The 11,240-nt window shown below is 36.1% G+C and overlaps 1 protein-coding gene across 1 annotated transcript; it reads left to right on the top strand.

The window, feature by feature from the left end:
* Positions 1-2,466: 2,466 nt before the first annotated feature.
* On the top strand, positions 2,467-2,847 carry LOC106324239. The gene has a single exon (XM_013762240.1). It carries the CDS (start codon positions 2,467-2,469, stop codon positions 2,845-2,847), a length of 381 nt encoding a protein of 126 aa, XP_013617694.1.
* Positions 2,848-11,240: the final 8,393 nt, after the last annotated feature.

Below are 11,240 nucleotides of genomic sequence, written 5' to 3' on the forward strand. Positions count from 1 at the left end.
TAAGTGTTAAGAAAATATAAAGATAAATCTATTGTGAATATAAAACAAACAATATAATAATAGGTAATTACTTATATAAAATATGTATGCATATAAATTATTAATTTATAATTTTAATGGGACCAAATATTTACATAGAATTTTCTAAAAAAATATTATCTTATTATTTTATCGATTTATGTCAAATTTTGAACCGACCCAAGTTGGGACCGGCAAATTTTTTTTAATTTATAGAGATTATTAATTTATCGAATATTAATTTATAGACGTTCTACTGTATATATTAGCAGCATACATTATTATTTGCAGCACGATAAACCTGAAAAAAACTGGGAGAAATAACAGAGAAGACAACATCTAAGCAAAACTCTAAATCAAACGCTAGATATAAATACTTGGCCAAAGTTTAATAAGCTTCTTACTTATAAGGAGGGAACATAGTATTCATGTGTTGCTTCTGGTCTTCCTCCTGCAAGAGATTCCGCGTTCGAATGATAGCGGCAAGAGCCACTATAGGAGAGAAAGCACATCCAGCCGAGAAACCTAAAACCAATATTCTCATAAGCACCACAAAGTCTGACTTCAAAACCAATTGATGTGCGTCTACCTGTGGAGAAAGTACGTCTTTGTCTCTCCGGTTTTGCTTTAGACCGTAAAATGTTCATTCGTTTAGTTCGATTAGCATTTGCAAAATGCTTTATGAATGTAGCTGCAGCACGCTCCATGAATCGCACAACCTATCATAACAGAGGATCCAGAAAAGATAAAATGTAAAAACATAGGCTTTGACAAGGTATTTTTTACCAACTGATGGTTCAAAATCTCATAAACTCTTACTTAATCAGAGCTTCCCATGAACTATCAATTGCATCCCTCGAAGTAATCTATAACAGACACATTTCAGTCATATAAGTCATAACATATAACTCCTTAACAAAAAAAAAAGCCTCCAAATAAAAGTCTCAAATCTTACCTTATCATACTACTTCAAAAAACTCCTTATCATCTTAAACTCATACGCACCTTTAACTCTTGAGAAGCCTAAGCTTCTGATAAAACACGATGAAAGCATGCCTCAGTTTCTCCTCGACCTTCATCAAGTTTTCTCTGTTCAATTTCAATTTGGTTTTCTTATAGGCGGAACTTCAATCGATCACCTTCAATGATGCATGGACCGATTAAATGCAATAGAGTGGGAGGAGAGGTGGAAACGACTTTGATGCTTGGACTAATGTAGCATATTAACGAAAACCGCAGCCGTTACATAGATTTGGGGGGCTGATTGGTAAGTGTTGTGGCTTTTATTTTTTAGCTTTAGAATAATAGCTGTAGATTTATTTGCTGTAAATATTTATGTTGTAGTTTTGTAAAGTATTATTTTTTGCTTTAGGAATGAAGTTCTCTACAGCCCTTTTTTAATTTCTAGAAATATTTTTGATGTATTTTTTTTAAGAAAGAAAAGCATGATTGGTTGACATGTATGATTTTAAACTAAATTTTGGCTTTCTAAAGCATCTACAGCTTCAACCAATCATCTTCTTGATCGGATTTTGTGCGAAGGGGTACAATGACTCTGATCTCCGACATCGTCTTGGAAAAAACCCTTAAAAATTCTAGGCCAGTTTGAGGAAAACATCAAAGGCCCACAGAATAATACAATTTCCAATCAGAAAGAATTTCCTTGCAACACAAAATTCAGTGAGAGAATAGTTTCAGAGGAACATGCCAGGTGTCAATAAAAGTTTTATGCTAAAAAATGATGTGGATGGATGTGGATAGAACATAATCTAACTTTATTATTATAGCTAGATAGACAACCAAGTTTTGATGATGGCATTTCATCGGAATAAACATTTTACTATTAATAATATTTTCATTTTATTAATTTTAAACACTAAAAACTAAAATCTAAAACAACCATTCAAGTTTTTCAAAAAAACTAAAATCTACTACAAAATAAAAAACCAATAATTGAAAACCAAAATCTAAAAATCAAAATCCAAAATCTAAAAACCAGCAAAACAATCACCACCTAAATATATCTCTGATTTCTTCTTTTTTTTGACATCATATGTCTCTCATTTCATAGTTTTAAATTTGTCTATATTTAATAGAAATTCATTGTGCAGTCCATATTGTCTTTGAACGGGGGATACATGGTCTCTAGCTGATATGGGGCAGATGAGGCAAATCGTTTGGATAGTTTCATCAAAGTTTGGACTACTTTTAAATAGTAACCAGCATATATGCTTTTAAACTATATTTTATTGTTGTTAAAAAAACTATATTTTATTGAATGGATTAAGACAACAAGCTATGATCCATAGATACTTTTTTCCTTATGTGAAAAGATGTTAGGGCTATTTCTACAAAAACATCAAAGGCGTCATACCGAAGCTGAGCTTCACCATGTGGACTGCAAATTATGATAGACTACCGACGAGGGCAAGACTGGCAGCGTGGGGAATGGCGATCTCGCCTCTATGCCCTTTTTGCTCCAATTATGAAGAATCAAGAGATCATCTGTTTCTAGGCTGCGAGTACAGCAAAGAAGTGTGGGGAGGGGTGTTCGCAAGATGCCATCCACCGTCACATACGTTTACCAACTGGGCAGAGCTGTTATCTTGGATTAGAGGTGCGCCACCAAAGCTCATTCTCCTTAGGAAACTGGCGACTCAATCCACTGTCTATCACTTATGGAAGCAGAGAAATAATCTGATCCATAACCAGACATCTGTCCCTGCTGCAACTGTCTTCCATGCTATTGACAAAGAGATTCGCAACATCATCTCAACAAGGAGACACAGAAAGCACTTCGACAAACTCATGATTTTGTGGTTGAGATAAGACAGATCTCTTGTTGTTTGAACTTGTGTCCTATCTTGTTTTTTATTTCTTTTATCCAAGATGACACAAACATAAAATTCTACTTTGTATTATCTTTTATGATATTTACAGTTTAGCAAAAAAAAAAAAAAAAAAAAAAAAAAGAGAAACAATCATGCTATGATTCCAGTGTAGGCCTGCTCTATTTAGTAGAGAGACTGAGCCGGTTAGGCCCACCCAACATCTACAACCACTTTTATTTCTCGAATATCTGCAATCATATTTACTTGTTTTATATTTGGCCTATTTCTCAAAGAGAAACATTCATATCTCCCTAAGTTGATCGTTTGTTCATACTGAACAATCAAGATAGAGAGATAAAACAAACAAAGATTTAAATTTATTTCATTTTTTTTCTTTCTCTTTATGCTTTGTGGCGAACGAAAAGGTTTGGTTTGTCTTTAGCCTAACAACTAACAAGTAGAGATACGTGGCCTTCAAAGTGTCACTCAATTTCTGCCATTGATGATTAAAACAAGTAAAAAACTTCACAGTTTTCTTATAACAGTTTTCTTATATGATATGAAGACACGAAAGTGTTGAACAAAAAAAAATGAAGACACGAAAGTAACGTTGTCTGTGTAATAAAATACCATATATTCAAAATTGGTGGTAACGAATTGGCTTTTGCTAGAATTTGGTGTGAGTTCAGTGTTCTTGATCATTATCAACCTAATACGAATTTGTGTATATAGTTCTTTGAATGGAAGGAAAAAACTTACTGTATTTATAAATGCTCGTTAATTAAATTTTACGTTGATAATAACAATCACACATATACAAGGGAACTTATCCGAGCGCTATATATATTGTCAAACATAACCACGTTTCTATGGTTGGATAGCACAAGACGTTCAGTGGATCTCTAAGAGACTCGAATTCGAATCTACTGCTAATTTAGATAAACATGGCATGCGGTTACTTGGATTTTCAAATTTTTTCTCCGGAGAAATGATCACCCACTACTTTTTTTTATATTGTCAGACATGATTATAACAAGAAAATTTCATGTAATTGTTTTATACAAAACAGTACATTGATTATAAGTGAACCCGCTATTTAATAGCCAACATTTATTAAATAAATTTGTCCGTTTATTTTTCATGTCACCAGAAATGTTACCATATATTATTCTCATAATATAAAAAAACCTTAGAAACGATCGCATTTGAAATTAGATGTTAATATTTTGACGAATAAATAACATCAAACTTCTTCATATAGTTTGGACAGAAATGATTAAGGGTCCGAATAGTGACGGTAGATTTGGTAATAAAAACGGTGTAGGATTAAATTGTGGTACGGTGCAAGTACGGTTCGTGCGGTTTACGGGATAAGTGCGGTTTTGATAAAAAAGAGTAGTGCGGTTTTGATAGAAAAAGTAGTGCGATTTTGATAGAAAAAGTAGTGCGGTTTTGATAAAAGAAAAGTAATATAAATTTTTTTATTTTTTTTGACAACAAAGCATTTACAGACTCATGTTGACTCTGTAAACCAGATCGGTAACTCCGCATCCATGTGAATGACAAAAGATGGTTGTTTCCTAGCACTGCGTGCTAAGTTATCCGCCCGAAGGTTTGCCGTCCGAGGTACATGGACAATGTTTGAGTTGAAGAAACTTCATTTGAGAAGCTTGATGTCTTCCAGATAGCTTTCAAATGTTGGCCATTCTTCTGGTTCTGAAACCATCTTCACCGATTGAGAACAATCCGTTGCAAACGTTACCTGAAACTGTCTTAAATTCTTCATACATTCCATTGCCCAAATCAATGCCTCTACTTCCGAATGAAGGGGTGAAAAACATGCCCTTACATTCCTTACCCCTAATAGACCATCAAACCCCGGTAAAGTACTATAACAGCCTTGCCTTGAAAATAAAATAAGTCATTTTCTTTCCATGAGCCATCTAGAAAGCACCATCGACCTAGTGTCGCTAGGGGAGGACTGGTCTGTACCGAAAGCCCCTCGTTGGGTCATTTCCCACCTGTGCTTCTGCCCAAATTGATGATTCCAATTCAGCTAATTTAAGAGTGTCCCTCGGATTAATATCCAGATTACTAAAAACTTTGTTATTTCGGGCTTTCCAAATATACCATAAAATCCATGCAAACTGATGGTCATCCATATTTGGTTGAACTCTCCAAAAAAAGATGATCCATATTAGCAAATAATGAGCTGATAGGAAAGATATTAGGAGGTGACGGAATCTTGGATAATGCCCACACTTGACGCGCTGGGGGACATTCAAAAAATACATGGTTTATTGATTCTTCCGGATCTCCGCATCGAGCACAACATATATCTCCTTGTATCCCTCTTGCCTTTAGTTTTTTTCATTACCGATATACATCCTGAGAGAAATTGCCATAAGAAATGCTTTATTTTCGGGGGGCACCGCACTTTCCAACAAAAAAGCTTTAAGTATATCCACTGTGGGGCCATAAAAATCTGGTGGTTTTTCTCTATCAGGATAGACTCGTTCCACCTGATAACCTGATTGGACCGAATATTTCCCATTGTTAGTAAAATGCCATCCATTCCTATCCTCAATCTGATTCCTACTTAATGGAATATTCAATAATTTTTGCATGGATCCACTAGAGCCCTGATTGCCTGTAAATTCCATGAGCGAGATTCCGAATTAATGAGAGAATCCACTGTGAGGTTCGGATAAATGTTGTGAAAATTTTTGTTTGCTGGTCTCGGGCGAGTGGCTGGGATCCAAAGATCATTCCATACAGAGATTGACGAACCTGTTCCCACCCATTTAATTAGTCCTTTATAAACCACAGATCTAGCAGAAATAATACTCCTCCAGCCATATGACAGGGAATAAGAGCGAATCGGTTCCAGGAGTGAAACATTCCTGTAATACCGTCCTTTGAAGACTCTTGAAAAAAGAGTATTTGGCTTCTCAATCAGCCTTCATAGTTGCTTTCCAAGCATTGCCGTGTTAAAATCAATAAGACCCTTGAAACCTAAACAACCATTATCTTTGGTTTCGCATAATTTATCTACTGCACTCGTTAACTTTTTTACTGTAGTCTTCGGTAACCGATAAACAGACATAACATGGTTTGGCAGGGCCGTAACCACCCGTTTAATAATTACTTATTTTCCTCCTTTAGTAAAAAATCGAAAGGTCCATCCATTAACCCTATTATTCAAGCGTTCCTGTACAAAGTCAAATACTTGTACCTTAGATCCTCCAAGGCTTTCTGGTAAACCTAAGTAAGATCCCATGCCTCCTATATTTTGAATTCCCAGAACATCCCTTAATTCTTGACGACTAGCTTCTTTAATCTTATGCCCAAATTGAATTGAAGATTTCTCATACAGAGATTGACGAACCTGTTCCCACCCATTTAATTAGTCCTTTACAAACCACAGATCTAGCAGAAATAATACTCCTCCAGCCATATGACCGGGAATAAGAGTGAATCGGTTCCAGGAGTGAAGCATTCCTGTAATACCGTCCTTTGAAGACTCTTGAAAAAAGAGTATTTGGCTTCTCAATAAGCCTTCATAGTTGCTTTCCAAGCATTGTCGTGTTAAAATCAATAAGACCCTTGAAACCTAAACCACCATTATCTTTGGTTTCGCATAATTTATCCCATGATTTCCAATGCATACCTTTTGAACTTCCTCCTGGGCTCCACCAAAACTGAGTTACTGCACTTGTTAATTTTTAACGGTAGCCTTCGGTAACCGATAAACAGACATAACATGGTTTGGCAGGGCCGTAACCACCCGTTTAATAATTACTTATTTTCCTCCTTTAGTAAAAAATCGAAAGGTCCATCCATTAACCCTATTATTCAAGCGTTCCTGTACAAAGTCAAATACTTGTACCTTAGATCCTCCAAGGCTTTCTGGTAAACCTAAGTAGGATCTCATGCCTCCTATATTTTGAATTCCCAGAACATCCCTTAATTCTTGACGACTAGCTTCTTCAATCTTATGCTCAAATTGAATTGAAGATTTCTGGAAATTAATTTGTTGTCCTGAGACAGCCTCATATTCCTTTAAAATCCTGAGAATGGTTTGACACTCCTCCTTATTTGCCTTACAAAAGAAAAGACTATCATCTGCAAATAGCAAATGAGAGATTGCTGGACACACTCTTGCCACCTTTAAACCAGTAAGTTGTTCCACTCTCTCCGCCTTTTTAATATTTGCGATTAATACCTCAATGCACATAATAAATAAATACGGAGACAGAGTATCCCCTTGCCGTAAGCCCCGTTGAGGGATAATAAGACCCTGTGGCTGACCATTGATAAGTATCCTATGTTGAACCGAAGAGATACATTCCAGCATCAAGTTAATCCAGCGAGGATCAAATCCCAATTTGTGAAGGAGAGCCACAATAAAGTTCTACTCGATCCTATCATATGCCTTACTCATATCCGTTTTGATTGCCATAAATTTATTCTGACATGAATTATTAGTCCTCAGTCCATGAAACATTTTCTGCGCTATAAGAATAATATCCGATATTAACCTTCCCGCCACAAATGCCGATTGTGTCTCTGAAATTAGCCTTGGTAAACAAATTTTCAATCTTTGACACAAAACCTTCGAGATATCTTGTAACCAACATTACAAAGACTTATCGGCCGTAAGTCCGTCATCTTTGTGGGTCTCTCAACTTTCGGAATCATACATATATTAGTAATGTTTAAACGTGGATCCATATTTCCTGTAAGAAGGAAATTATTCACCATCTCAACCACATCTCTCTTACTTATATGCCAGGAATGCTGAAAAAAAAGAGCTGTCATCCCATCCGGTCCTGGCGCTTTCTCTGGATGCATCATGAATAAAGCTTGTCGGACCTCTTCCTCCGTTGTCATTCTCAGTAATATTTGAATCATTTGGGGAGAAATAGATGGTGCTATCTCTTCCAAAAAACTATCAAATTCCGTTGGATCCGTGGTCGTGAACAGACTCTCAAAATAATCAACCGCCACCTTCTCAACTCCTTTCTCATCTGTTATCCAATTACCCGTTTCATCATGGAGTCTCACTATTTTGTTACGAACCCTACGCTGCTTCGTCAAAGCATGGTAAAATTTAGTATTCAGATCTCCAGATGAGTACCACATATTCCAGCTTTTCTGATGCCAATATTCCTCCTCATCCTTATAGGTCTCCTGCAATTTCCTAGAAACCTCAATAATCTCTTCTTGTGATCTATTATTATCCATTTGAACTTCCTCTAGTGCCTGTTGAAGCTCTTGAATTTTATCCTTTCCATATGGTTGATTATCTTTACGCCATGAAGATATTTCATGATGACAATTATTAATTTTTGTAACAAGATCTCCTAATTTTCCTTCCTGGCTCTCCGTCCAACCGGCTACAATCGACTCCATGAGACCCTCTTGATCAATCCATCTTTTGTCAAACCTAAATTGCCCCCTTTTTTTCCTTGTAAAATTATCCTCTAAGAAAGCAACCACTGGACAATGGTCAGACCCCACCATCTTTAGATACTCTGTATAAGAACATGGAAAAAGCGTGTGCCATTCCTCATTTGCCAAAGCCCGATCCAATCGACATCTGACCGTCACTGCTCCTTTTCCTTTCCCCCTTCTTCCTTGCCAAGACAGTGTATTACCTCGAGCCGAAATTTCTAATAAGCCACTATTCCTTATCATATTATTGAAAGGGATAAATGAAGTTGTACAACGTAGAGAGCTCCCATCCTTTTCATGATTCCCAGTGATCTCGTTTAGGTCTCCAATAATAAACCAAGATTCCGAACGTGCTAATCCAAATCGAGTTAATCTCTCCCATACCTGTTCTCTTAGCTTTTGCACCGGATCTCCATAAACAAAAGTAAGAAAAACTTGTTTTCCTTTGACCATCGCCTCAATATCTATCATTCTGTTGCTAGAATATAAAATTTTAACTTGATACTCATTATTATAAAAAAGAGTTAAACCACCGCTCCTCCCATTTGGATCCACAGTAGCCAAACTATCATATCCAAAGTGTGATTGAAGCCTTTGTACAAATTTGAAATCCTGTTTCGTTTCAGATAAGAATAAAAAATCTGGTTTATGTTTATGCCATGTCTCCCGAAGATAACTTATGGTTCAATGACTCCTCAATCCTCTACAATTCCAGCTTAATATTTTCATATATAAAAATATTTGTATTGCTCCTTCGAGCCAAGAGATACAAGTTCAATGATATCCGATAATGTCGTAACCTCAAAAGCCCACAGCCACCATATCAGAACCACTTTCAAGCATTCACCAAACCTATTTAAAACAAACGAACGCCGTCTTCGTTCAGCATTCTGGTGATAACCATTGTACCCATTTTTTCCAAAGAAACGTCAGTCTCGAATCGAGACCATGATCTTCATTTTATTTACCAAAGCGCAGTTTAAATTATATTCTAATATCAGTAAGCTCCAAAACCCCCAAACGGATCCAACGAAAAAAAGTGTTGCCAATAGAATTACACTAGGCCACCATGGTATAATACCTTATAAAAATAAATTCTTATAAGCTTCAAGTTAACTATAACTAAAAATTCATTCTAGCCAGTGTGAGTATAATTTCTCCACATTTCCACAAACCAATACCTCACCACAGATTCCATATAAGTACCAAGGAGAGACTCTTTTAAGTGTGGCCAATTGCCTAGTAAAACACTTGATTCCAACATATATGCATACCACACTTTTGTATGAAGTCTGACATCGAAACCTACGATCACAGCACCAATATTTGACCTAATCTTACTCACACTCCACAAAATAAGGGTCAAATGCATCCACTGCATCAACCGTACCAATGAAAACATCCCATATTGACCAGTATCCAAGAACGTTGCTGAGCTTGTAATATTGGACAAAGACCAAATGCCCCACCGGAAGTATGTTCTTGAAAGAGACATATTGCACCCAAAATAAAAACCAGCAAAATCCATTGTATTCCCAAACATTGACAAGACGACATTACATACCGTAATCGATAGACTACTATGATAACAAAAAACTGCATCAAAATAACATAAAGAACATCTGTTATCATTATCTCTACCCATTTGCACCGTCTGTTGCGATGTACTCTTGTCCCACTTGTGTCCATAATCCAACACCACCAGACCAAACCAAATAGAAAACCATATGTGCTTAGGTCCACCACCAGTAGCATACATCATTCTCCTCGTCAAGAAACATGACATAACCGCAACAAAACCAGACTCTGTAAGCACACACCACCAACAACATAAATCACCATTTTTATTCCAGTACTTGAAAAATAACAATAACGACAATACGATTGTGTCTTTATTCCAAATCCTTAGTAAGCACCAATGATCATACTTAACCCAACATATCCGTGTGGTTTCCTTCCATTCCATCTTGCACTGTAGGTTTAATGAGACCAAGTGCAGAATCTGCCACCGTAGCTTGACTTCCTTATTAGACTGATCCATAAAAGTATCATGGTTTGGATGAGCTCTGATGCCTGCTTTAGCAGCTTCAGCAGATGTACATTTGTGAGGTAAAACTAACCCTTGCACCAGTTTCTTCATAATGGATCGACCTGCAACAGTCTGGTTCTTAAACAGAACCTTTCATGGCCCCTGTTTCTTCTCCTCTCTCTCTCCAATCTGGTTATCTTCGAGTATCGCTATGATCCTGAGCCACATTAATAACCCAATCCAAACTTTTCAGACCCTACTTCTAACAAATCGTTGATTCCTTTGTCGACACGCCAAGTAAATCCAAACAAATCTCTTATTGAATAGAAGAAAAATAATACCTTTATTATCCAAGCCATCGCCACTTGAAGACCCGAGATCACATGTATCTGTGTAAATCGTAGATCGTAATATCTTCGAGCCCCTATCAATTCCGGTCTTTTTCATATTCTCCTGCAACCCAATCAATCCTGATTGATCCCCTCGGATCAGATCATCGTGAACTTTCCCTTGTTTGCTAATACTGTAATCCTGATGAAGATTCGGTATCTCATGTGCTATTCCGACCCTCTTCCTTCCCGGATCCCACTCTCGAAACACCATCGGAATCCTAGATCTGTAATATAAAATTAATATATTAAAAGAATTAGAAGTTAAATTATTGTTTACTGATCTCATAATATTATTTCATTTTTAAAATTAAAATATTAAAAAAAATCGAAATAAAAATTCAAATATACATATATATATATATATATATATACATATTTATTTATTTTTATTGGACTGAGACTTATAAAAACTCAAACTGTTCATATTTCTCTAAATCTGAAAACCTGAAGTCAAATCAAAATGTTAAAATTAACTAGGAAAAGTAAAAAAAAAAAAAAAAAAAAAAAAAAAAA

Source organism: Brassica oleracea, chromosome C2 (genome assembly GCF_000695525.1).
Source record: "Brassica oleracea var. oleracea cultivar TO1000 chromosome C2, BOL, whole genome shotgun sequence".
Lineage (NCBI taxonomy): Eukaryota > Viridiplantae > Streptophyta > Magnoliopsida > Brassicales > Brassicaceae > Brassica > Brassica oleracea.